The sequence below is a fragment of the Carcharodon carcharias genome, chromosome 12, assembly GCF_017639515.1.
Source record: "Carcharodon carcharias isolate sCarCar2 chromosome 12, sCarCar2.pri, whole genome shotgun sequence".
Taxonomy (NCBI): Eukaryota; Metazoa; Chordata; class Chondrichthyes; order Lamniformes; family Lamnidae; genus Carcharodon; species Carcharodon carcharias.
Genome location: NC_054478.1, coordinates 118759604 through 118783063, shown reverse-complemented (window position 1 = coordinate 118783063; position 23460 = coordinate 118759604). Strand labels below are relative to the sequence as shown.

General features: G+C 44.8%; 1 protein-coding gene across 3 annotated transcripts in view; it reads right to left on the bottom strand.

Annotated features, from left to right (window-relative positions):
* Nucleotides 1-1967: 1967 nt before the first annotated feature.
* iqca1 (IQ motif containing with AAA domain 1) overlaps nucleotides 1968-23460 on the bottom strand; it is a 259787-nt gene continuing 238294 nt past the window's right edge. For all 3 annotated transcript variants that reach the window (XM_041200968.1, XM_041200969.1, XM_041200967.1), the window contains exons 10-12: nucleotides 17714-17820; nucleotides 3100-3217; nucleotides 1968-2054 (exon numbers count right to left, since the gene is read on the bottom strand). In XM_041200968.1, coding sequence (XP_041056902.1) covers nucleotides 2047-2054; nucleotides 3100-3217; nucleotides 17714-17820 — 233 coding nt within the window. In that variant the 3' untranslated portion in view covers nucleotides 1968-2046. The remainder of the gene's footprint in view (nucleotides 2055-3099; nucleotides 3218-17713; nucleotides 17821-23460) is intronic.

The following is a 23460-nucleotide window of genomic DNA, read 5'->3' as shown; positions in this document are numbered from 1 at the left end:
CCCACTTGACCATTGTGTACAACCTCCTCGTTTATGACCATTGTTTAGTCATTGCATATGCCATATGACAAAACATTCTTCACAGTCTCCATGGAGGTCATTTTGGCATCACTAAATGCAGAGCGGAGAGCCCTACAATCGGTGTGGTGGCTGGGTATCACACAAGTGGTCCAGGATTTTGTCCTATTCTGCCACACCTGCAGCATTCACACTCCAACACCACCGGAACCCCTGGGACCATCTGTCTTTCCTCGCCGCCTGGGGTAGAAGTTGACCTCTTTGACTTCCATGGCAAGCCATACTTCATGGTTAATGATCATTATTCTCGACGGTTAGAGATAATCAGACTTCACACAACCACAGTGGAATTAATCATCAAAGCGTTACATTTTTTACACCCATAGGCTCCTGGATGCAATTATTTCAGGTAACGGGCCCCAATTCGCCAACAACCATATTTGGTAGTTCATTGTTGATAACGAGATCACTCACGTCACAAACTCACCTCTTGACTCACAAGCCAATGGGGAGGCTGAGTGAGCAGTTGACACTAGTAAGGACCTGGATAAGAATTTGGATTGGCATGCAGCTCTCAAGCAGTATCGGGCTACTATCCTGGCCATCAGATTCTCTCCGCCAAATTCCTCATGGGCCATCATTTAAAAACGCAATTCCCCTGTTACCTTCAAGACTTCAGTCGCATACCACCCCCACTGCACCCCCACTGACCATAAGTCAGTAACAGCGAAGGAGTTGAATCTCTGGGAAAAGCAATGCCAATGGTGCAATGCCAGACACAGAGCAAAAGCTTTGCCACCTTTGACATTGGGCCAGTGAGTCTGGATCTGGGACCAGAACACCAAAGGCCTCATTCTCACTAACAGCTTGTCCAGATGCCATCTGGTACTAACTGAAGAAACAGAACAGCCCTCATTGCACTCATTCCCAGCAGACAAGAAGATTTAGAATATCCCGAGATGTGGCCGGACAACTCCCACAACACTCCAGATGCTCCAAGGGTTGTTGACTTAACCACTTCCAGTCCTCCGACCTAGTGGGGCAATCACCAGGACACACTCGGGCAGAATGGGTAAGGCTCCCCAGTGACTCAATTTTGTAACTGGGGGACTTAGGGGGCTGCAGGGAGAGGGAGACAGCAACGTGAATAGTTTAAAAAACAAAAGTCATGGAAATAGCTAAAGAGATAGTTTCATATTGTTGTTAAAAAGAAGATAGTGTACTTGGGGCAAGGTGCACTATAAAGGGTTAACGGAATCGATGTTAATCTATGGGGCACGTGCTATGTGGCATTGATGTCAGGCAGCAGTGTATTAGGTACTGTAGGGAACAGACAGGCAGTGCTGAGGGGTGATGTGCCTTCCCAATAACTCTCTCTGCACATAGTGTAAATAAACAAGTTTTTAAGTAGATACCCAGATACGCTTGTGGCTCCTCCTTGCTAGAATCCGGACCTAGCACCTTCAATTCAATTTCTGCTCAATACTCAAGGCCATGTATAGGCTTGAAGTTTCCACATGATTTCCACCCAGATATCAGCTTAGATCATGCAGATCGCGTGTCATCAAATGAAATATAGTGCTAAAGGTAGAAGGATTTCAAGCATAAGAAGCCCACACTTTGGCATATCCAGAATCTTTTACTCTGATTCAAACAGCTGTGACCACGTGAATACAGCTTTAAACACCTGCAGCAGCGGTGACCAGCATTCAGTTTAAGCCAGTTAAAAAATAGGACAAAGACACTGGTCAGTGGAAAAGTGGCTCTCTTGGAAATTTTGCTCCACTTTGTACTGCCCTGTCCCAGTCACGAATTAATTATCTAATAAGTTGCTCACTTGTTTTGATTCATGGGACATTTAATAGGTTTTCATGGAAACTTTAGCGTAGCTTCACTTCGATGCATAATGCATTATAGGTGCATTTTGCTGATTGAACTGGGGCACTTACCTTCTTCCCACCTTTCTTCTTTGTACTTTTATCCCTGTCCACTGATAGTTTTAAGTTCTTCAGTTCCTGTCTCATTAGCTCATCTACCTGTAATATGGAACAGCGCATATATTAGTCAGAAATTTCATATTGTCATTGGTTCACCATTCAGTACCAATGAAACCATAAGCTCTGACTGAGCTGCTATAGAGATTTCAATTTATGTATGCATTTATAAATAAATAATGAGGACAGAAGTTAAATCTGCTTAAAATCTTAAATATACACAAAAAATGCTACGAATACACAAGTCAATCAGCACCTGTAAAGAAGAAAGATTTAAATTTGAGACGTAAGAAACATCTGACTGAAGAAAAGGCAGGAAAGGGGTTTCACAACATCTGCCCCTTTTTCTCATACAATAAAAAAGGGATAAGGGAAAGAAAAGGAGCACAGGCAAGACCAAGATTAAAAATAAGAATTACAGTTTCACGTGAGTCCAGAGTCCAGAATCAAAAGGTCCAGTGGCATATTGTTTCAGAGGTTAGTAAGCTGTTGCAGGGTGATCCGTCTTTCCAGAAGCGAGGACTTCCACAATGAGAGAAGACGTGTCAAGACAAGACATAGTCTTGAAGGCACAGATACATTAGTTCCAATGTTCCAGTAGTTCACAGTGTAGACAAGGGCCAGGCACATTACCTAGATGGAACTCTTTCTGTCGCTACCTGACAGATGATAAAATGGTAGACTGCCTTGGTTCACCAGGGAGGTAGTGGTATTGTCACTGGACTGGTATTCCAAAGACCCACCAAGGATTCAAATCCCACCATGGCAGATGTTGGAATTTAAAATCAACAAATATCTGCAATTAAAAGTCTGATGATGACTTTGTCAACGTTGTAAAAACCCATCTGATTCAGTAATATCCTTTAGGGAAAGAATTCTACTGTCCTTACCTGGTCTGGACTACATGTAACTCCAGACCCACAGCAATGTGGTTGACTCTTTAATGGCCTCTGAACAAGGGCAGTTAGAGATGGGCAATAAATGCTGGCCCAGCCAGTGATGCCCACATCCCATGAACAAATATAAAGAAAAAGTTCCACATGGTAATATTATAGGTTCTAGCAACTTGGGGGAGGTCGTGACATACCTCCCACTTCTTCTCCTGGGTGTTGGACAAAAGATGTATTTTCCCAGGTCTGGAATCTCGAGGTGTTTAATAAAGGAGTCCTTTGCAGACAAACCGTCTCTGTTGACCGGAGCTCTGCCTTAAAATGTAAAAGGGTACACGTCTTTGGAATTTGATTGTCAGCAGACACAGCGTATTAGCTCCTCTTTAAAGATAACAAGGGCCCCACTGGTTTCTGAAGATTAGAAATTCCTCTGGAATGAGTCTTGGCTAGGTAAAGCCTTGCCCATTTTTAAAATAAAAATAATAACTTTATAAAGTAGCCAGGTTGACGTAGATATATATCATATATATATTTTCCTTTCTGGCTTCTGGCCAGGATACCACAATATTTCGGTTGAGGCCTAAACAGTGTTTTATAAAGTTCTAATGTGATATCTGTGCTCTCATATTCTATTCCTGTATTTATAAACCCAAGTGATTTGTATATATTTTTATAACCATATTTTTGCCCTGCCACATTTTAAGATTTGTGCACATGGATCTCAGGGTCTCTCTGCTCCCTACGTTTTTCAAGAGCGGGCAATTTACAGGATGCTGTCATTTCATATTAGCTTTTCCAAATTGCATCATTTCGCATTTCTCTGCATTGAACTTCATCTACCATGCTTCTGTCTATTTCAACGCCTGTATTTGTCATCCCGAAGTCTGTAACTATCCTCATTCCTGTCTCCTAGTTTGCAAATTTTTGTATCATCTGCAAACTTGTTAGGACCAGGATAGAAGGAATGCACGTATGATCTAGCCCCGCTACTCCGCAGGCTGTACCAGTAATTTAAAAGTTTAATTTTCTTACCAAGTAGCCAATCGTCTATTGCCCCTACTTGTGCCCTGAATAAAAGTCTTCAACCAGGCTTCTTTCAATACACTCAGAACGACTGTTTATTATAAAACAAAGCTTCTTTTTAACAAGATGCAGTACAGGTTAACATACAATTGTAATCTCTCGCTTCCTAAAGAATTCTCCCAGCACAGACACAAACACAGACAAACAAAGGACAAATAGGCCAGAAATTTCCCCCCCGTCGGGATGGTTGTGCGGGGGCGGGTGTGAACCCGATCAGCATCCCGGTCGGGACCATGCCGCCATTTTATGTGGGCGGGTCAATTAAGGTTGGATGGGCAGCTCAGTTAATTACTTTAATTGCTTTTTAACAGGCCTTAAGAGGCCTTTGACAGTTCAGCGGGCGCGCAGCCAAGTCGGCTGCGCGCCCACCGAGCTGAATATCTGAATGACCTGCGGTGACGTCTCCAGGCATCATTTTACACGTCGGCGAGTGGGCTCTGCCCCCACTGCTCGCCGATGGAAAAATGCTGCCCACAGAGTCTCTCTACAAAGATGGGCTTTAGATAATGGGTGTTACAAAGAAAGGACAAAGTTCGCAGGGTCTCAACATTGTTGACCTGGAATTCCCTCATGTGGACATCTGGAAGTTCTCACCAGTTGGTCTCAGCTTTATAGGTTCAAATGCAGACCAGTTATACTCAGTGTGGATTCTCTGACTACAGGTTGATAGCCACACACAATTGCAGGCAAGTTAGAGAGAGAGACCGAGCCAGTCAGGGTAGCCTTCCTGCTTCAGCTTGTTCCTCAACAAGACTGCCTTCAAATCCAGCAGGTTCACAAGTTAAGTTTTTTTACCTCTCCCATGTGATTTCTAGCAAATTACCAACTTTTGTCTTTTCAGTCTTTTTCCCTATCAATAAAAGTGATTGCTGTTCAAAAAAAACAACCAATTCTTCCTCAAGTACCATAAAGGTCAGGTGATTCCTTGGAAGAGGCCTGTTTGTTGATAATTCCAAGATGAACTTATAACCTTTTAAAAAAAATCCCAGGTCAGCATCGAAATGTATAGATAATGCCAAGCCCTTCCATTTTGTAGAAGAAAAATTCAGTCTTGAGAGAAACGATTCTAACAAACTTTACAATGCCACCCAAGTCCAGGTGTTTATAAAAAATGAAACAGCAATGGACCCAAACTGATCATAAAGTAACACTGCTGCAAATCAGCTCCTATTCTAATAAAGACCCATCCACTTTGTTTCCTGAGAGAATTTTGTATCCATACTGCCACTTTCCATTTATGGACTTTCAGTAGGCCTCCTGTGTGGCACTTCAAAGCCTTCCAAAAGTTTTTGCATACAACAAACATCTATGAACTACCTTGATCACCTTTCTGTGTTACTTCATCAAATAATTCAGGCAAAAATAAAAATACCTATATCAGCAGGTCTGGCAGCATCTGTGGAGAGGAACACAGTTAATGTTTCGAGTCCGTATGACTCTTCAACAGAACTAAGTAAAAATAGAAAAGAAGTGAAATATCAGCTGGTTTAAGTGGGGGTGGGACAGGTAGAGCTGGATAGAGGGCCAGTGATAGATGGAGATAGCCAAAAGATGTCATAGACAAAAAGAGGTGTTGAAGGTGGTGATATTATTTAAGGAATGTGCTAATTAAGGGTAGAAAGCAGGACAAGAAAGGTACAGATAGTCCTAGTGGGGGTGGGGTGGGGTGCAGGGAAGGGATCGAAAAACGCTAAAAGGTAGAGATAAAACAATCTCACAATGGAAATCTTGTTTAACCCAAATGCAAGTTTATTTTGTTCCGGATAATGAGTTTCCAATAACTTACCCATCTCCAATGCTCAGCTATTGGCCTGCAATTTTCTGGATTATCCTTTTCTCCTTTCTTAGACAAAGGTTTAAAAGCAACCATTAGTCCTCCAGCACTACTACTGTACCCATTGAGGATTGAAAGATTTTGATCAATACCTCCACTATTTATACCTTTGCTTTTTTCTGCAATTTAGGATGCAGATCTGGTCCAGGTGATCAATGCTGATCTTTTTACTACATCTTCTCTATCTATTACAATCCTGTCCATAATTTCTCTTTCTGCTTTTAGTATAATCATTGTATTATTTGCTTATGCTATGAAAGCAGATGCAAAGCACTTATTTAGTACTTTAGTCATGCCCCCTGCATTTACTTGAAGATCTCCCTTTTGGTGCTTAATAACTTTTTCTTAGCTAACTACACCAGGCCAGAGGAGGAGTATGGCAAGATTTTACCCCGAGTTAAGTGTATGCCGATATAATTGAAAACCAGCGCAGAAGAGGGCTCAGATTAATCCAGGAAGGCAGTCATCGGAAAAACCAAGGGCACACTGTCCCTACTCTCTGGCCTGGCCTGCTCCGATGGCCTACCATCCGGCCTGGCCTGCCTCGATGACCTACCCTCAGTACTGGCCTGCCCCAATGGCCTACCCTCCGGACTTGCATAACCTCCATTGCCCCTCTGCAGAGCCCTTTGCCCAGTCATTGCGAGCAGCCTTTCTAAGGCTTTCAGGTCTTCCTTTATACAGGCCGCCGGGTCACCATTGTACCCGGTGGGCTGAGTGTGCCTGCCGCCACCCGCCCACTTCCGCTATGCATGGGAGTCGTGAAGTACGCTGGGCAGGCCCTAATTGGCCTGCCTGAGTAAAATGGCAGTGCAGACCTGATCGCTAGCGGCGATCAGGTCTGCCCGCATGCGCTGTGCCCCCCCTGTCATCCAGAAAATTCTGCCCGATGTACCTGTGTGCAGCTAACCCCTAGAAATAGCTGGCAGCCTAAAAATTCAAAACTACTGTGACCTTAAGTGCCACTGGCAGGACATGTGGATCTGTTGACAGTGGTGCCAGATCTTGTTGCACCATGGTGCATATCTGAGTAACCAATTCCTGGATTAATCTGAGCCCTCTCCTGCGCTGGTTTTCAATTATATCGGCATACACTTAACTCGGGGTAAAATCTTGCCATACTCCTCCTCTGGCCTGGTGTAGTTAGCTAAGAAAAAGTTATTAAGCACCAAAAGGGAGATCTTCATGTAAATGCAGGGGGCATGACCAAAGTACTAAATAAGTGCTTTGCATCTGCCTTCATTGCATAAGCAAATAATACAATGATTATACTAAAAGCAGAAAGAGAAATTATGGACATGATTGTAATAGATAGAGAAGATGTAGTAAAAAGATCAGCATTGATCACCTGGACCGGATCTGCATCCTAAATTGCAGAAAAAAGCAAAGGTATAAATAGTGGAGGTATTGGTCAAAATCTTTCAATCCTCAGTGGGTACAGTAGTAGTGCTGGAGGACTAACGGTTGCTTTCAAACCTTTGTCTAAGAAAGGAGAAAAGGATAATCCAGAAAATTGCAGGCCAATAGTTGAGCATTGGAGGTGGGTAAGTTATTGGAAACTCATTATCAGGAACAAAATAAACTTGCATTTGGGTTAAACAAGATTTCCATTGTGAGATTGTTTTATCTCTACCTTTTAGCATTTTTCAATCCCTTCCCTGCACCCCACCCCACCCCCACTAGGGCTACCTGTACCTTTCTTGTCCTGCTTTCTACCCTTAATTAGCACATTCCTTAAATAATATCACCACCTTCAACACCTCTTTTTGTCTATGACATCTTTTAGCTATCTCCACCTATCACTGGCCCTCTATCCAGCTCTACCTGTCCCACCCCCTCTTAAACCAGCTGATATTTCACTTCTTTTCTATTTTTACTTAGTTCTGTTGAAGAGTCATACGGACTCGAAATGTTAACTGTGTTCCTCTCCGCAGATGCTGCCAGACCTGCTGATATAGGTATTTTTATTTTTGCCGAAGCAATGAAACACATGTCCGAGCGCCATGTGTCTTCCATGGAGAGAGTGGCAACTCTCGTGGATAGCCTCTCCAAGGCTTCCTAGGGATGCGCTCTGACCAGCAAGCCCTCACATCGGCATTGACCTTAGCTGGTCAGTGCCAGTGTGGGAGATGGTGTGGGCACCAAGTTTCCCAGTTCGGTGCCTATCCATCCACGGTGAGCAGGGAGGTCTGAAGTGACCTCACGTTGGCGCAGCTGCTGCCTGTTGTCTCTGCAGGCACCTCTCAGGGCATTCTAGATGGGGGTTGTAGCTCCTTAGACCCTCTCCCAGTGACCATAGCATCCAGTAAGGCTGCAATGACTGGGGAGATGCCAGCTGTGGAACTGGCAGATCCTTCCCAGGTGCGGCCAGCACAGGCTCCACAGGCAAGAGGACGACCGCCAAGGTCATCGAGGCCAACAGGACAGCAGAGTCAGCAGGCTGTCTCAGATGCCACTCCCAGTGATGGGGCAGTACCAAGACGTCGCACCCGGAAACGTAAACATAAGGCATGTTAGGCACACAACGGGTTTATCACTGGTGCTTTTGTGTTGGCCCAAGATGAGGTCTTTATGATTTGCTTTAAATTGGAACACCCTTGTCATTTTGTTTCATTAAGTTTCTTTGCCTGTGATATTAAATTCAGACATGTGACCATGACTGAGGGTGCCTCTTTTCTTCTGCATGTGCATGGTTTCCAAAAATAAGCTTTGTGGGATATTCAGCTTTATTAACAGGGCCCTTAGTTACTGTTGATAACTTGGAAGATTTGGCACTAGCTAATATCGAGTATGGAGCCTACAGCCCAGGCTTGTCCTGGAGGTCCATCTGTGGTGTGCTAGCTGAAGGTTCGTTGGATTAAAGCCTCCTGGGTGTTCTTGCCTCCCTGTAGTATGCCTGGGTCACGTCTAGCCACTCAGCATTTCCCTGTGCATGCTCATCCTCGGATTCACTGCTGGACTCATTGTGTGCAGCCACAGCCACTGCATCGATGTCTTCATCGTCCACTGCATTACCCCTTTCTAACGCAAGATTGTGCAGAGCGCAGCGTGCAACCACTATCACTGACCCACGATCTGGGGGGTACTGGAGTGCGTCCAGGCATCAGAAGCGCATCTTGAGAAGACTGATGGCTCTCTCCACCACAGCCCTTGTGGAGGCGTGGCTCCTATTGTACCGTGGCTCAGCTTCTGTTCTGGGATGGCGGAGAGGCATCATGAGCCACATTCTGAGGAGATAGCTCTTGTCACCCAGCAGCCATCCATCAAACCGGGCTGGAGCACTGAAGAGTCCCGGCACCTACAAGTGTCTGAGGATGTAGGTGTCGTGGGAGCTGCCTGGGTACCTTGCACAGACTTGTAGAATCAGCATCCTGTGATCACACACTATCTGCACGTTCATGGGTGGGAGCCCTTCCTGTTGACGAAGGCATCGGGCTCACCTGCTGGCGCCTTGATGGCCACATGTGTGCAGTCTAATGCACCCTGGACGTGGGGGAAGCCAGCAGTGGCCACGAAGCCTCTGGCTTGCTGTGTCTGGCTTGCCTGGTCCCAACGGAAGTGGGTGAAGGTCAATGCACGCCTAAACAGAGTGTATAACCTGCTTGACACGAATGTGGACAGCTGATTGGGAGAGACTGCAAAGATCACCCACATACCCCTGGAAGGAGCCAGAGCCTTAGAAGTTGAGGGCAGCTGTGACGTTTAGAGCCACTGGCATAGGGTGTCCACCCACACAGTGGGCGGAGATCACAGGCCCAATCATGTGACAGATTGATTTGCACGCGAGCAGGGGAGAGACCTCATTGTGAGTGAGACACAGCCAGAGTGAGTGTGGGTATTGGCAATTTGGAGCACAGTGAGAATTCGGTGCATAGGGGAAGAGGTGCTCTTTGCATTTTTTCTTTGCTATCCAACTTCTTAAATCTTCAGAGAGTGGTCTTGCCCTGCTGCAGCAGTAGAGGCTACAAGGGAAAGGAATGATTGGTAAGTAGTGCGTAAGGTCGGTTAAGTATTTACTCCTTTTATCACTTATAGCTTAAGGTCTTTTTGTGGTTTATAGTTTATATATTCTGTAGTAAGGAGGATCAGGAAAGGAGGGCCCTAGAGTAATTGAGTTAAAAGGTTTAATTTAAAGGGATAAGTCATGGCAGGAGAGCTCAAAGCCGTGGTGTGCTCCTCATGCTCCATGTGGGAAGCCAGGAGCATTTCCAGCGCCTAGGACCAGCATGTGTGCAGGAAATGTGTCCTGCTGCAGCTCCTGGAAGCTCGGGTTTCAGAGCTGGAACGGCAGCTGGGGACACCGTGGAGCATCCGTGAGTCTGAGAGCATTGAGGATAGCATGTTTAGAGAGGTGGTCACACCGCAGCTGAAGGGACTTGAGGAAGGAAGGGAATGGTGACCACCAGGCAGTCCAAGAGAAACAAGCAGGTAGTTCAGGAGTCCCCTGGGGTCCCGCTTGCAAATCAGTATTCCATTTTGGAGGCTGGTGAGGGCGCTGGTTCCTCCAGGGAGTGCAGACGGAGCCAAGCTTCCCTTGCCACAAGCTATACAGGAGGGGAGGAAGAGAGGATGTGCAATAGTAATAGGGGATTCCATAGTTAGGGGAACAGATAGGTGCTACTGTGGCCATCAACATGACTGTAGGATGGTATGTTGCCTCCCTGGTACCAGGTCCAGGATGTCACTGAACAGCTGCAGGGCATCCTGAAGGGGGAGGGTGATAAGGCAGAGGTCATGGTACATGTTGGTACCAATGACATAGGTAGAAAGAGGGATGAGGTCTTGCATCAAGAATTCAGGGAGTTAGGCCGTAGACTAAAAAGTAAGACTTCTAGGGCTGTAATCTCTGGATTACTCCCAGTGCCATGTGCTAGCGAGCTCAGAAATAGGAGAAAAGCGCTGATGAATACATGGCTTAAGAGTTGGTGCAGGAGGGAGGGTTTTAGATTCTTGGATCACTGGGACCTGAACAAGCAGGATGGTCTACATTTGAACCAGAGGTTTGCTACTGTTGTTGGGAGGAGTTTAAACTAATTCAGCAGGGAGAGGGGACACAGAATGTAAGCAGAATAGGGACATGTCATAATACAGTAAAACAATCAAGTCAGAGGGAGTACAACTGCATTAAGTTTCAAGGGAGTAAGGCAAGGCTGGATGGCCTCTATTTTAATGCAAGGAGTATTACAGATGAAACAGATGAGTTAAGGGTGAGGATTGACATGTGGAATTGTGATATAGTAGCCATCACAGAGACACTGGAGGGGGTGCAGAGGAGATTCACCAGGATGCTGCCTGGGATGAAACATTTAAATTATGAAGAGAGGTTGGATAGACTTAGGTTGTTTTCATTGGAGCAGAGAAGACTGTGAGGCGACCTGATCGAGGTGTACAAGATTCTGAGGGGCATGGACAGAGTGGATAGGGAGCAGCTGTTCCCCTTAGTTGAAGGGTCAGTCACGAGTTCAAGGTGAGGGGCAGGAGGTTTAGGGGGGATGTGAGGAAAAGTTTTTTTACCCAGAGGGTGGTGATGGTCTGGAATGCACTGCCTGGGAGGGTGGTGGAGGCGGGTTGCCTCACATCCTTTAAAAAGTACCTGGATGAGCTCTTGGCACATCATAACATTCAAGGCTATGGGCCAAGTGCTGGTAAAGGGATTAGGTAGGTAGGTCAGGTGTTTCTCAAGTGTCGGTGCAGACTCGATGGGCCGGAGGGCCTCTTCTGCACTGTGTGACTCTGTGACCATCTCCCTTGAGAGACGGAGCCTCCTTTGGCATTGCACCTCAGACATATTGAGGTAGCTGGTTTGCCGCCTGGATACCCTGGCAGCAAGATAGTGGCGTCTTCTGCGACCCCTTCTGCCTTGGTCTACCTCTTGGCCCTGCGCCTCTTGTGCCTGCATCTGTCCTCCCAAAGGTGGCTCCCCTGGAGGCTGAATGTGCACTCCTGGCCTCCTCCCCCTTCTAGCCCTCCCTTCCTCCTCAGAGGCGGTGACTCCAGTGAAGAGTTCAGCTCCCATTCCCAGGCTATGAGTAGGCTTCCAGAAACCTGCAGGCCCAAAAAAGATTCATCACTGCAGAGTGCTGACCTGAGGGTTAAGAGTCCAGACAAGGCAGCTCATATGCGTTTTGAAGTATTGCAGATCACACAGACAAGTTTCAAAAGCTTTGAAAAATCAATACCTGAGAGAGCATACTCACGTCCCCAGTCAGCCCTCTTATCCTACCCATGGATGAGGTTTATACAAATTTGTCCTACCCGCCTGCCTGTTGCGCCCATGCGCTGACTCAAAGGTTGGTTGCATAGGTGCTGAAAAATCGGCATCGATTGGTGAGTCAAGGGCCTTAAGTTGCCTGTTAATTAATGGCAGGCATGCAGCGGATATCATCACACGCCCACCCAATGAAATATTGCGATGGCATGCGGTGACGTCGGGGCGCTCGCCTGACATCACTGCACGTCATTTTATGCACAGACATGCGGGGCCCACCCTCACACGCCAATGGGAAATTTCTGTCCATCAAAGCCGTTACAGATGCCCCCTTTGCTCAGGTGAGGGAGCACATAAACCTTCCAATGGATGTAGTGGCATTGAGGCAGAGGGCCAGGGGGATATTGAATTAGCAGGTTTCCCTCAAGTACAGGGGGCTATCGCGTGTACCTATGTCGCCATAAGGACACCAAGTTATCAAGCGGATACCTTCAAAAACAGGAAACCCTTCCACTCTTTGAATGTGCAGGTGATGTGTGACCACACCAAGTGTTCCCACATATATGTTCACGGTACCCTGGAAGCTACCACTATTCTTTTATACTGAGGACTTTGCAGCTGCTTCAGCTATTTTGCACATCAACACAAATATGTGGTTGGTTTCTGGGGGACAAGGGAGACCCCTTAAGGAAGTGGCTAAGGACCCCCTTTAGGCAGCCGTAGACAAAGCCCAAAGAGCACTACAACAACAGCTATGTGCTGACCTGCAACACAACAGAGCACTCCAGGTGCCTTGACCATTCTGGAGGAGCACTACAGTATTCCCCTGCAAGAGTCTCCAGAATTGTTGTCTTGTGCTGGATGCTACACAAGATATCGCAGCAGAGGGGGCAGAAGCTGGCCCTATAGCCATAACAGGATGAAGACATTGTGGAAGATGAGAAACAGGAGGAGGAGGCCCTGTTCAAGGTCATGGAGATGACGAGGAGGAGGAAGAGGGAACCAATGGGCAACCACCTGAAGGGCATGTTATTCACAATAAGAGATTGTGGTGGAAGAATTAATCCAGACTGGTCTCTTGGTTAAAGCTGGTTTATTTCCAAGACAACTCCTCAGTGCTACTAACTTCCTGCCCCTTTACTTCCCCTCTCCTCACCGTCCAAGGGCCCAAACACTCCCTTCGAAGTGAAGCAGCATTTCACTTGCACTTCCCTCAATTTATCCTACTGCATTTGCTGCTCCCAATGCATTGGAGAGACCAAACGCAGACTGGGTGACCACTTTGTGGAACACCTTCGGTCTGTCCGCAAGCATGACCCAGACCTCCCTGTCTCTTGCCATTTCAACAATCCACCCTGCTCTCATGCCCACATGTCTGTCCTTGGCCTGCTGCAATGTTCCAGTGAAGCTCAACGCAAACTGGAGGAACAGCACCTCATCTTCCGATTAGGCACTTTACAGCCTTCCGGACTAAATACTGAGTTCAACAACTTTAGATCATGAACTCTCCTTCATCCCCACCCCCTTTCCGATCCCCCTCTTTTCCAATAATTTATATATATTTTTCTTTTCCCACCTATTTCCATTATTTTTAAATGTATTTCCATCCGTTGTTTTATCTCTACCTTTTAGCCTATTTTGATCCCTTCCCCCCACCCTACCCCCACTAAGACTATCTGTACTTTGCTCGTCCTGCTTTCTACCCTTAATGTCACCATTAGCACATTTCTTAGCTAATAACACCACCGTCAACACCTCTTTGTCCTTTTGTCTATGACATCTTTAGGCAATCTCCACTTTTCACTGGCCCTCTATCCAGCTCTACCTGTCCCATCCTCCCACAAACCATTTTATATTTCACCTCTCTTCTATTTTTCCTTAGTTCTGTTGAAGAGTCATATGAAACGTTAACCGTATTCCTCTCCGCAAATGCTGTCAGACCTGCTGAGTTTTTCCAGGTATTTTTATTTTTGTTTTTGTTTTGGATTTCCAGCATCGGCAGTTTTTTGCTTTTATCATATGGCTGAAACCATAATCATCATGGCACTTAGCCTCAACATAACACCTTGAGGAAGACCTTCACAACCTAGCCCATCCACATATATGTTACTGGCTGTCAATGAGCCAGAGAAAATGCCACCTTGTGCCTCGTCAAACCATGCCCACTATGCAATGGGTCCCAGTAGGAGGCATGACTTTATATCCATAACCTTCAGATATGATTGTATGTGCTAAAAGAATTGCAGCAGCTGCTCATTGTGCAGGGTGATGCCACACGTGTGTGCGTGCAAATCCTACTACCTTCCACATTATCCATCTACCACCAGTGTCCAGCGTCAACAGTGTGTGACATCTGTAACACTTAATGCTGCCAAACATCTCGGCTTCCAGCAAGCCCATGGCCTCTACCACCTAGAAGACAAAGGCTTCAACCGTTGTGGAGAATACCACACAAGCATCCATAGATGGTAGCTTGACATGTGGGAAACCCACTTAAAAGTCACTGTGTAACAATCAGCTGTAGATAACTGCCTTCTACACAGCATACATGCTTGAAGTGCACCTGATCAACTGGATTTGGTCATTAAGTCTGATCACTGATACTCCCTTAAAGACAATCATTGATGAACATGAAATGCTGCAAGGATCATCTCTATACCCAACCCTTAGTGTACCATAACCTTATCTGAATGTCTCATGAAGTCTTCAACTGCCAGACATGCATAAGCATACCCTTACTTATGATGGTGTCAATGAGAAGTGGACCTCAGCAGTCTTCAGAGCCAATGGTAAGAACCTCCTCCTCCAGCGACACCCACATCCCATGAAAGAATTTTTTAAAACTCTGCAAACATTCCCTTGTGGGTATTAGTGTACAAAATCAGGCTGAACCATTTTTGCCAACAGTGATTTATATTTAGAATGTGCTTAATTGTGATATAAACAAAGTGAAATGAATGAAACCACGGTAAATCCATCAGTGAACAACGTGACACAGTGTCCAGTGCTCATGAACTCTTCTATATTCTGCCCCTCCTATCCCCGTATTGCCTCAGAGGAAGTAGAGGCAGGTTATTCACCTCTCATGCAATATGGTCTCGTTGTGCAGGGACTGCGGCCGCTGCATTTCTATTGAGACAAGTAAGGGTAGAATAGGGCTCTGGTGAAGGGCTGGGTAATTAGAAGATAAGGATGCTGAGATGCTCTCATAATCTTCCCCCTCCTCACTAACCTCCACAACCCTAAATTGGCCTTCAGGTGGGTTAGCCGGGGCTGGCTGCTGGGGCTCAGCAGTTGTCCATTACAGCAACTGCTGTGCCACCAGTGTGAACATCCTCTTCAGGGAACGCAGCTCCGCACGTGTTCATGGATGTCAGCACTCAAACTCTGAGTGGACTGCTCTAGGCAGCTGGGTGAGCTTTGTACCTTTTGCAAGGAATTACAATCACGCAGTCAAGCCCCATGGACTCTTCATTGCCTCAGCAAACTTCAGATGTTCACACATCTGCTGATGATGCTCTAAACATAGTGCCAATAATATGACTCTCGAGGCCCTACCTCCAGGCCTACTGGAGCATTATCATGATTTTCCTCCTTCCTCCGAGGGGGACTGTTCACAGCTTTGCGCTCAGACATCTCCTCCCGCACTCTGGTGTGGCACCTTCACCACATGCCACCAACTCGAAAAACATCTGCATTGGCAGAATGTGGACTAGTTACATGTGACGCTGCCTCCTTGGAAATCTCTTCCAACTGCTGATACCCAGGGGATGAGGTGGCCCAGGGTGGGGGGTATGGTGGGGGCAGTGGCACTGGGACTTGTGTGAGACACAAAAGGAGGTAATGAGATTTAGTCCTTTTCATTGTGAAAACACACGCTGATACACGCCATTGCCTTTAGCCTCTAACCATAATTCTGGTGCCCTTATTATGCAACCTAAACTTCTCACTCCTTCCCCTACCAACATTCCCTTCTACTCAGTGAACTAACAGGATCACCTCCAATATGTCCACCATGTTCCAAAGTGCCTCCACCAGCGCCTTTAGAATCTGCTATGAGTGTTTCTCCATTTCCTAAAAATGAGCCGGGTATGTGCCAGTACTACCTCCATGGCTGTCTCCTCCACATTCCTGATCATCCATTACCTTGCAGCCCCAGGCAGTCTGGGCCATTGTCCATCGCATTATGGGCCCCCTTGTCCTGCAGACATTCAGAGGGATGTTAGCTCAATATAAAGTGCTGTCAGGAACGAATCTCTTGAATCTGGCAATGCATCACAGTGTACATTTGCATCTCTACAGTGTGCACCTCCAGGAGCAGCTTGGTCATAGAAGCCTCCATGCTACAGGAGAGGTATGTGCCAGGTCTCTCATCATAGATGCAACATTCAGATGTGAACTATCGCTTGGATCTCTGCCTGCTTCTGCCGAACAACTCACCTTGCCAGAGCTCAGCAGGTTGTGAAACCTCTTCCTGCATTGAATCCATGATTGGTCATGGTCCCCAGCTGTGCTCATGTCAGACACCATCTCCTGCCATGGTCTCGTAGGCACTGTGGGCATGTTCCACTGGTCACTAGGATGTAAGGTGCTGCGGCTTCTCTAGACCTCCTCGAACAAGACCTGCAGCTCCTGGTCGCTGAAGCAGGGTGCAGCCCCTCCCACTTCTTCCCCCCATACCCTGCTTTGTGACATTCTGGCATGATAAGTGAAAAAAGAACCTCTGTAAGCCTTCCAGCTTTGAATGGTCTCACACAAGTATTCTCTTCTCTCTATCTCATCAATGCCTAATGTTTGGGGTTGGCGGGGAGAAAAGGGGCTGGAAAAATACAGGATGTCTGTTATTTGTTCCTGTTACTACCAGATGGCATTATGTGCTCCCGAACACAAACTACCTTGCTGGCCTGCTCCCTCTGACTCCCTCACACTTTTCTGTCATGACGGTGTGCAGATATGAGAGTCCTGATCAAGGTTCAATTGCATGGCTGCATCCTTAGAGATGGGTGGAAAGAGGGTAGCTGGTAGGGCATAGGTTCCTGGCAAATGTGTGCATCAGTCATCTCCTGAATTATTAAACTAACCTTAAGGTTAGAATATCGTGAGCAGCTAATGGTGCCAAGATGTTGCCATCTTCATTGCTGTGTCTTGTGATGCTTTGCCCACCTTAACTTCGTAGACCGTGCTCCTTCATTACAATGTGAATCAGCAGCAATATAGTTTCCTTTGGAAAACCCATGATGGGCCATCTCCTTCAATCTCAGCAACCAATTGGACAACTATTACAGTTAATACTCACCTGACTGTTGATTGACATCTCTTCCGAGCAACAGCAGCACTTGCATCCACTTCCTGACTGGGTTGCTTTACTCAAGCAGGGCCCACCTTCACGTCTGTACTGCTTCCGGGGGCGGCGGGTCCGACTCCATCATGCTCCTGTCCCCTCTAACTCAAGTTCCAAAAGGTCACATTGGACTTAAAACTTTAACTCTATTTCTCTCCACAAATGCTGCCACACCTGCTGAGTTTTTCTAGTGCTTTCTGTTTTTATTTCAGATCTTCAATATCTGGAGTATTTTGCTTTTATTATTATCTAGGACCATCTCTTAGATTTTTTTGTGTTTGTGACCTGGAATACTGCTATCACAATCAAAGACTGATTTGTGTTTCAGGGACCACATTTTTATACCTGTACTCTGATTTCCTCCTCCACCTCTTTGCGTTTATCTTCCTTGATGAGTTCAGCAACGTGCTTCTGGGGGAAGTTCATGCATTCATTTCGGTTCTGCCATACCACTGCAGTTCAGGAAGCAGAAAAGAAGTTGAAGCTTTATTCACAAAGCAGATGGTCAACTTTTTAAATAACACCACCAATAATTCTTTTTTTTCAAGGGTAAACAGGTAGTGAGATAAAATTTGGCCCCAAATTTCTGTAATTCAATGTTGAGCTAGATCGGTTATTCATTGTGGACTGAAGATATAGACACAATGTTTGAGGAGATTTGGATCCACCACAGAGAGGGAAGGAAATATCAAGGGCAGGTCACTCCAGTCTATTCTGTCATCATCCTGTTTGCAGCTGACAAATCATCAAGTTTGCCAGTTGTTTTGCGGTAAGTTGCATCTTTGGTTAGATATAAATAGTTTACATCAATAGATACAATAGGATGGGGAGTTAATTTACCTGAAAACCAGGAATCATAAAAGAATGATGTAAAAATAAGAATAAGTTTCTACATCATTACAGATCATATGGAGGACCAATCCATTCAGCTTGCCAATGCCTATTTTCTAAAATATAAATACATAATGTAAAATAACGTAAAAGATGTGCATAACAGTGTTAAAAATAGTCATTTGGTAGTACACAACTTGAGTATTGCTGAAAAAAGAGACACGTTGAAGCTTTTTGTTTTGCACACTTCAGGACACCACAAGAATACCAATATAGGGGTAAAACAACAATTTATACTGTGTGTGTGAAGGGAATGCGGATTGGTTAGCAAGTGGACTCTGATTGGTAGAGGCGTTGCCATGGAGAATGCACCAGTGATGGTAGCTGACAGTTAACTGCCAAGCATTGTTTGAAATTTAAACCAGGCAGTTTGACCCTCTTTGGTCAAGGCATTGCTCTGAGAAATGAGTCAGTGAACTGAAAAGTGCCCAGTCTACCTCAGATTACCATGGAAGGGCAAGGTATCTCAAAGGTTTGAGCAACAGGTGCTATTTCATACTGCTACCCAAGAGGACATGCAGTAACAACACAAGTGGTATTCACCACTAACAGGATCTTGCCGTCAAGCCAAAAAGACGCTCTGCCTATCACATAAATGAGTATTGTGGTATACAAATTTCAGTGCCAGTGTGATGTCCCAAAGACTGATGGATTGTATCAAACCGCATGTCCCAGTTTGCAACTGGCAAGGTACAGACTATACCTAAACAGCTTGCAAAACTCAAAGCACAGTGACATTAGATGTGATTCCACGATTAGACAAAATTTGCTAAATAATCCTTAACGTGCTAAGAATTACACTGACAACCAATTTAAGATTTCAGACGGGCTCACAGTGTGGCACGTTTTTGTGTACTTGAAGCTACATGTATTAATACACAGGGCCCTGTTCTTTGCAGTCAGAAAGAACATAAACACACATTGTGCCTGTTTCAACTAAACAAAATAAGTGACAGCCATTTGCTGATTCATTCCTCAGGACAGTGCCTTGACCAATCAGGATCAAGCTGTCTGGTTTAAATTTCAAATAATGCTTGGCAGTTAACTGTCATTCATCATCACTGGTGCATTCTCCATGGCAATGCCTCTACCAATCAGAGTCCATCAGCCAACCAATCAGCACTCTCTTCACATACAGTATAAATTGTTGTTTTCCTGTTATATTGGTATTCTTGCGAAGTGTCCTGATGACTGCAAGATGAAAAGCTTTGACGTGTCTCTTTTTTCAGTGTTAAAAAAATAAGTAACTCAATATAATGCAATTAGAATCTGGTGGGAGAGGTGGAAAATGTGTCTTGTTTTTTCAAGATATTTGACAACAGAAAACAAGTTGGATTAACCCCTTAGTAAGGATGTGTATCATCCATTTACAATGTCATTAAGGCTCCCTCTGGGAAATTCACAATATTACAAAGGTTCTCTCTCACATTCCTCTGAATAAAAGACAGAATACCAGTTGTTAAGAGCATTTAGGTTGTTCCTGGCAACAGAAATCCTTGAAGCATAACATTACACTTTTACGGGATATTTTTCTAAGAACCGCCTAAATTACATACCCTGCCAGTTAACATTGTCCATTAACAGAAAGGAGTACTTAGAAAAATAATTTCCTTAGATTAAACTGCATTGGAAGTCCGAGAAGGCTGAAGAATATGGAGTATTCTAGAGACTGGATTACTAAGTAGTGTTGCTATGCAAAGTCTGAGGAGAGAATATTGTTTTCTTCCATCAAAGTGACCTTACTACTGGCAAAATTGTCAAATAAATTTCAAGTGAGAATACATGAACACAACAACAAAAGGTATCTTTATGCATCTGTAAGATAGAGTACGCTTTCAGTGTCTCCAGGGACCAAAATGCAAGTTATGTTCATTGGTGTTAAATGTGCAAACCAGCTTGTGATAAAATGCACAAATGAGGTCTATCAATCTATGATATTGTGATTTATGCAGCTTTACTTGAACGAACTAATGAACACATATGCAAAAGGATATATGTAAACAGCCGGTTCATGCATGTCTGTCAAAAATTTAATCTGTCCACAATGGGAGAGGCCAACCACACATTCCTGTGCATGAAAACTTAAAGACATAAGAATATAAGAAAAAGGAGCAGGAGTGAGTCATTCGGCCCTTCAAGTCTGCTCCACTATTTAATTATGACTGATCTTCTACCTTAACTCCACCTTCCCATTTTATCCCCATTTCCTTTAATTCCCATAGTATTAAAAAATCTATCCATCTCTGTCTTGAATATATTCAAGAACTGAGCATCTACAGCTCTCTGAGTAGAGAATTTCACAACTTTTTGGTGGAAAAAGTTTCTCCTCATCTCAGTAATAATGACTGATCTCAGACTATAAGCCTACTTCTGGATTCCCCAGTAAATACTCTGTCAAGGCCCTTAAGATTTTACATGGTTCAACATGATCACCTCACATTCATCGGAATGCTAGGGAATCTAGGCCTGACCTAGTCAATCTCTCACAGCCAATGAGGTACTTTTGAAGTGTAGTCACAGCTGCAAATGACTCTATGCCTCTTCTCATAGAACAATTCTGTCATCACAGAAATCAGTCTAGTGAAACTTCTATGCATTCCTCTCATCACTAGGTAAAGAGACCAAAACTGTACATAGTATTCCAGATGCAGTGTCAGCAAGGCCATATACAATTGTACTTAGACTTTACTTCTACATACATACGTACATACATGCAAGCTTACGAATTAGGAGCAGGAGTAGTTCACTTAACCCTTCGAGCCTACTCCGCCATTCAGTAAGATCATGGCTGATCTGATTGTACCCTCAACCCCACATTCCTGCCTACTGGCAATAACCTTCCACACCCCCCTGTTAATCAAGACTCTATTTAGCTTTGCCTTAAAAATATTCAAAGACTCTGCTTCCACTACCTTTTGAGGAAGAGAGTTCCAAAGACTCATGACCCTCTGGAAGAAAAAAATTTCTCCTCATCTCTGTCTTAAATGAGTGACCCCTTATTTTTAAACAGTGACCCCCAGTTCTACATTGTTCCACAAGGGGAAACATCCTCTCCACGCCCACCCTGTCAAGACCCTTTAGGATCTTAAAGGTTTCAGTCAAGTTGCCTTATTCTTCTAAACTCCAGTCAATACAAGCCTAACCTGTCCAATATTTCCTCATAAGACAACCCACCCATTCCTGATATTATTCCTGGTAAACCTTCTCTGAACTGCTACTAATGCATTTACACATTTCCTTAAATAAGGAGACCAATACTGCACACAGTACTCCAGATGTGATCTCACCAGTGTCCTGTACAACTGAAGCATAACCTTTCTACTTTTGTAAACAATTCCACTCACAATAAACAATAACATTCTATTCAAAAACAGAATTACCTTGAAAAACTCAGCAGGTCTGGCAGCATCGGCAGAGAAGAAAAGAGTTGACGTTTCGAGTCCTCATGACCCTTCAACAGAACTGTACCCTCTGTTCTGTTGAAGGGTCATGAGGACTCGAAACGTCAACTCTTTTCTTCTCCGCCGATGCTGCCAGACCTGCTGAGTTTTTCCAGGTAACTCTGTTTTTGTTTTGGATTTCCAGCATCCGTAGTTTTTTTTGTTTTTAATAACATTCTACTAGCTTTCAAAAGTGCTTGCTGTGCCTGCATACTACTAGCCTTTTGTGATTCATGCACTAGGACATCCAGATCCATCTGAATTTCAGAGCTCTGCAATCATTTAGATAATATGCTTTTTTATTCTTCTTGCCAAAATGGGCAATTTTGCATTTGCCCACATTATACTTCATTTGCAGATCTTTGCCCACTCACTTAACCTATCTATGTCCCTTTGTAGGCTCCTCATGTCCTCTTCACAACTTACTTTCCTACTTATTTTTGTGTCGCTGGTCCCTTCATCCAAGTAATTTATATAAATTGTAAAAAGTTGAGGCCCAAACACTGACACACCATTTGTTACATCCCGCCAACCAGAAAAAGACCCATTTATGCCAACTCTCTGTTTCCTGCTAGCTACCCAATATTTTACCCACCCCCTACACCATGAGCTTTTATTTTCCACAATAACCTTTGATGCATCACCTTATCAAATGCCTTCTGGAAATCTAAGTACAGTACATCCACCCTTTATCCACAGCAAGTAACTCCTTCAAAGAGCTCCAATAAATTGGTTAAACATAAGAACATAAGAAATAGGAACAGGAGTAGACCATTCGGCCACTTGAGCCTGCTCCGCCATTCAATAAGATCATGGCTGATCTTCTTGTGCTTCGATTTCCGCATTCCCATCTAACCCCAATAACCATTGATTCCCTTGCCTAACAAGAATCTATCTACCTTTGCCTTAAAAATATTCAATGATCCTGCCTCCACCATGAGGCAAAAATTTCTCCTCATCTCTGTCCTAAAAGGGCAACACCTAATTTTAAAACAGTGCCCCTTAGTTCTGCACATAAGCACAAGAGGAAGCATCCTTTCGAAGTCCACCTTGTCAGGGCCATTCAGGATCTTGTATACTTCAATCAAATCACCCCTGAATCTTCTAAACACCTGCGGAAACAAGTCCAGTCTGTCCAACCTTTCCTCATAAGACAACCCATTCATTCCAGATATCAATGTAGTAAACCTCCTTTGAACTGCCTCCAATGCATTTACATCCTTCCTTAAATAAAGAGACCAAAACTGCACACAGTATTCGAGGTACGGTCTCACCGATGATTTCCCTTTCACAAAACAATGTTGACTCAACGTTGATGGTGGGCCACATTTCCCGTCTCTGCACGTCGGGAACTTCACCTTAATACATCTGCATAACAATATAAGCCCTGCTCACCAGAATCATACCCACATACTGGGTCATCCAGGCACGTTAGCGTGGTTGCATGCTGACGTGTTTCACAACTAAACATAAGCGACATGCAATTGGCAAGCTGCACTTCATTCAAGATTTTGAGGCTTGTTTGCCTACCTTGCTTCAGGCAGGCTTCGTAGGCAGCACAACATCACTTTTAGAGGGTATCACGGGCAGGTCTCTACTTACAAGACCAGCTGTGAGGCAGGGTGGCTTTTCTATGGCTGCAGGGCTATGGCTTGCTTGGGGAAGGAGATATGTGGCTCAGACAAGGGAGGAGGCTGCAGGGCTAGGGCATTATTTGGGGAGGAGGGTATCCCCAGGGTGTGTATGGAGACACATGTTGAT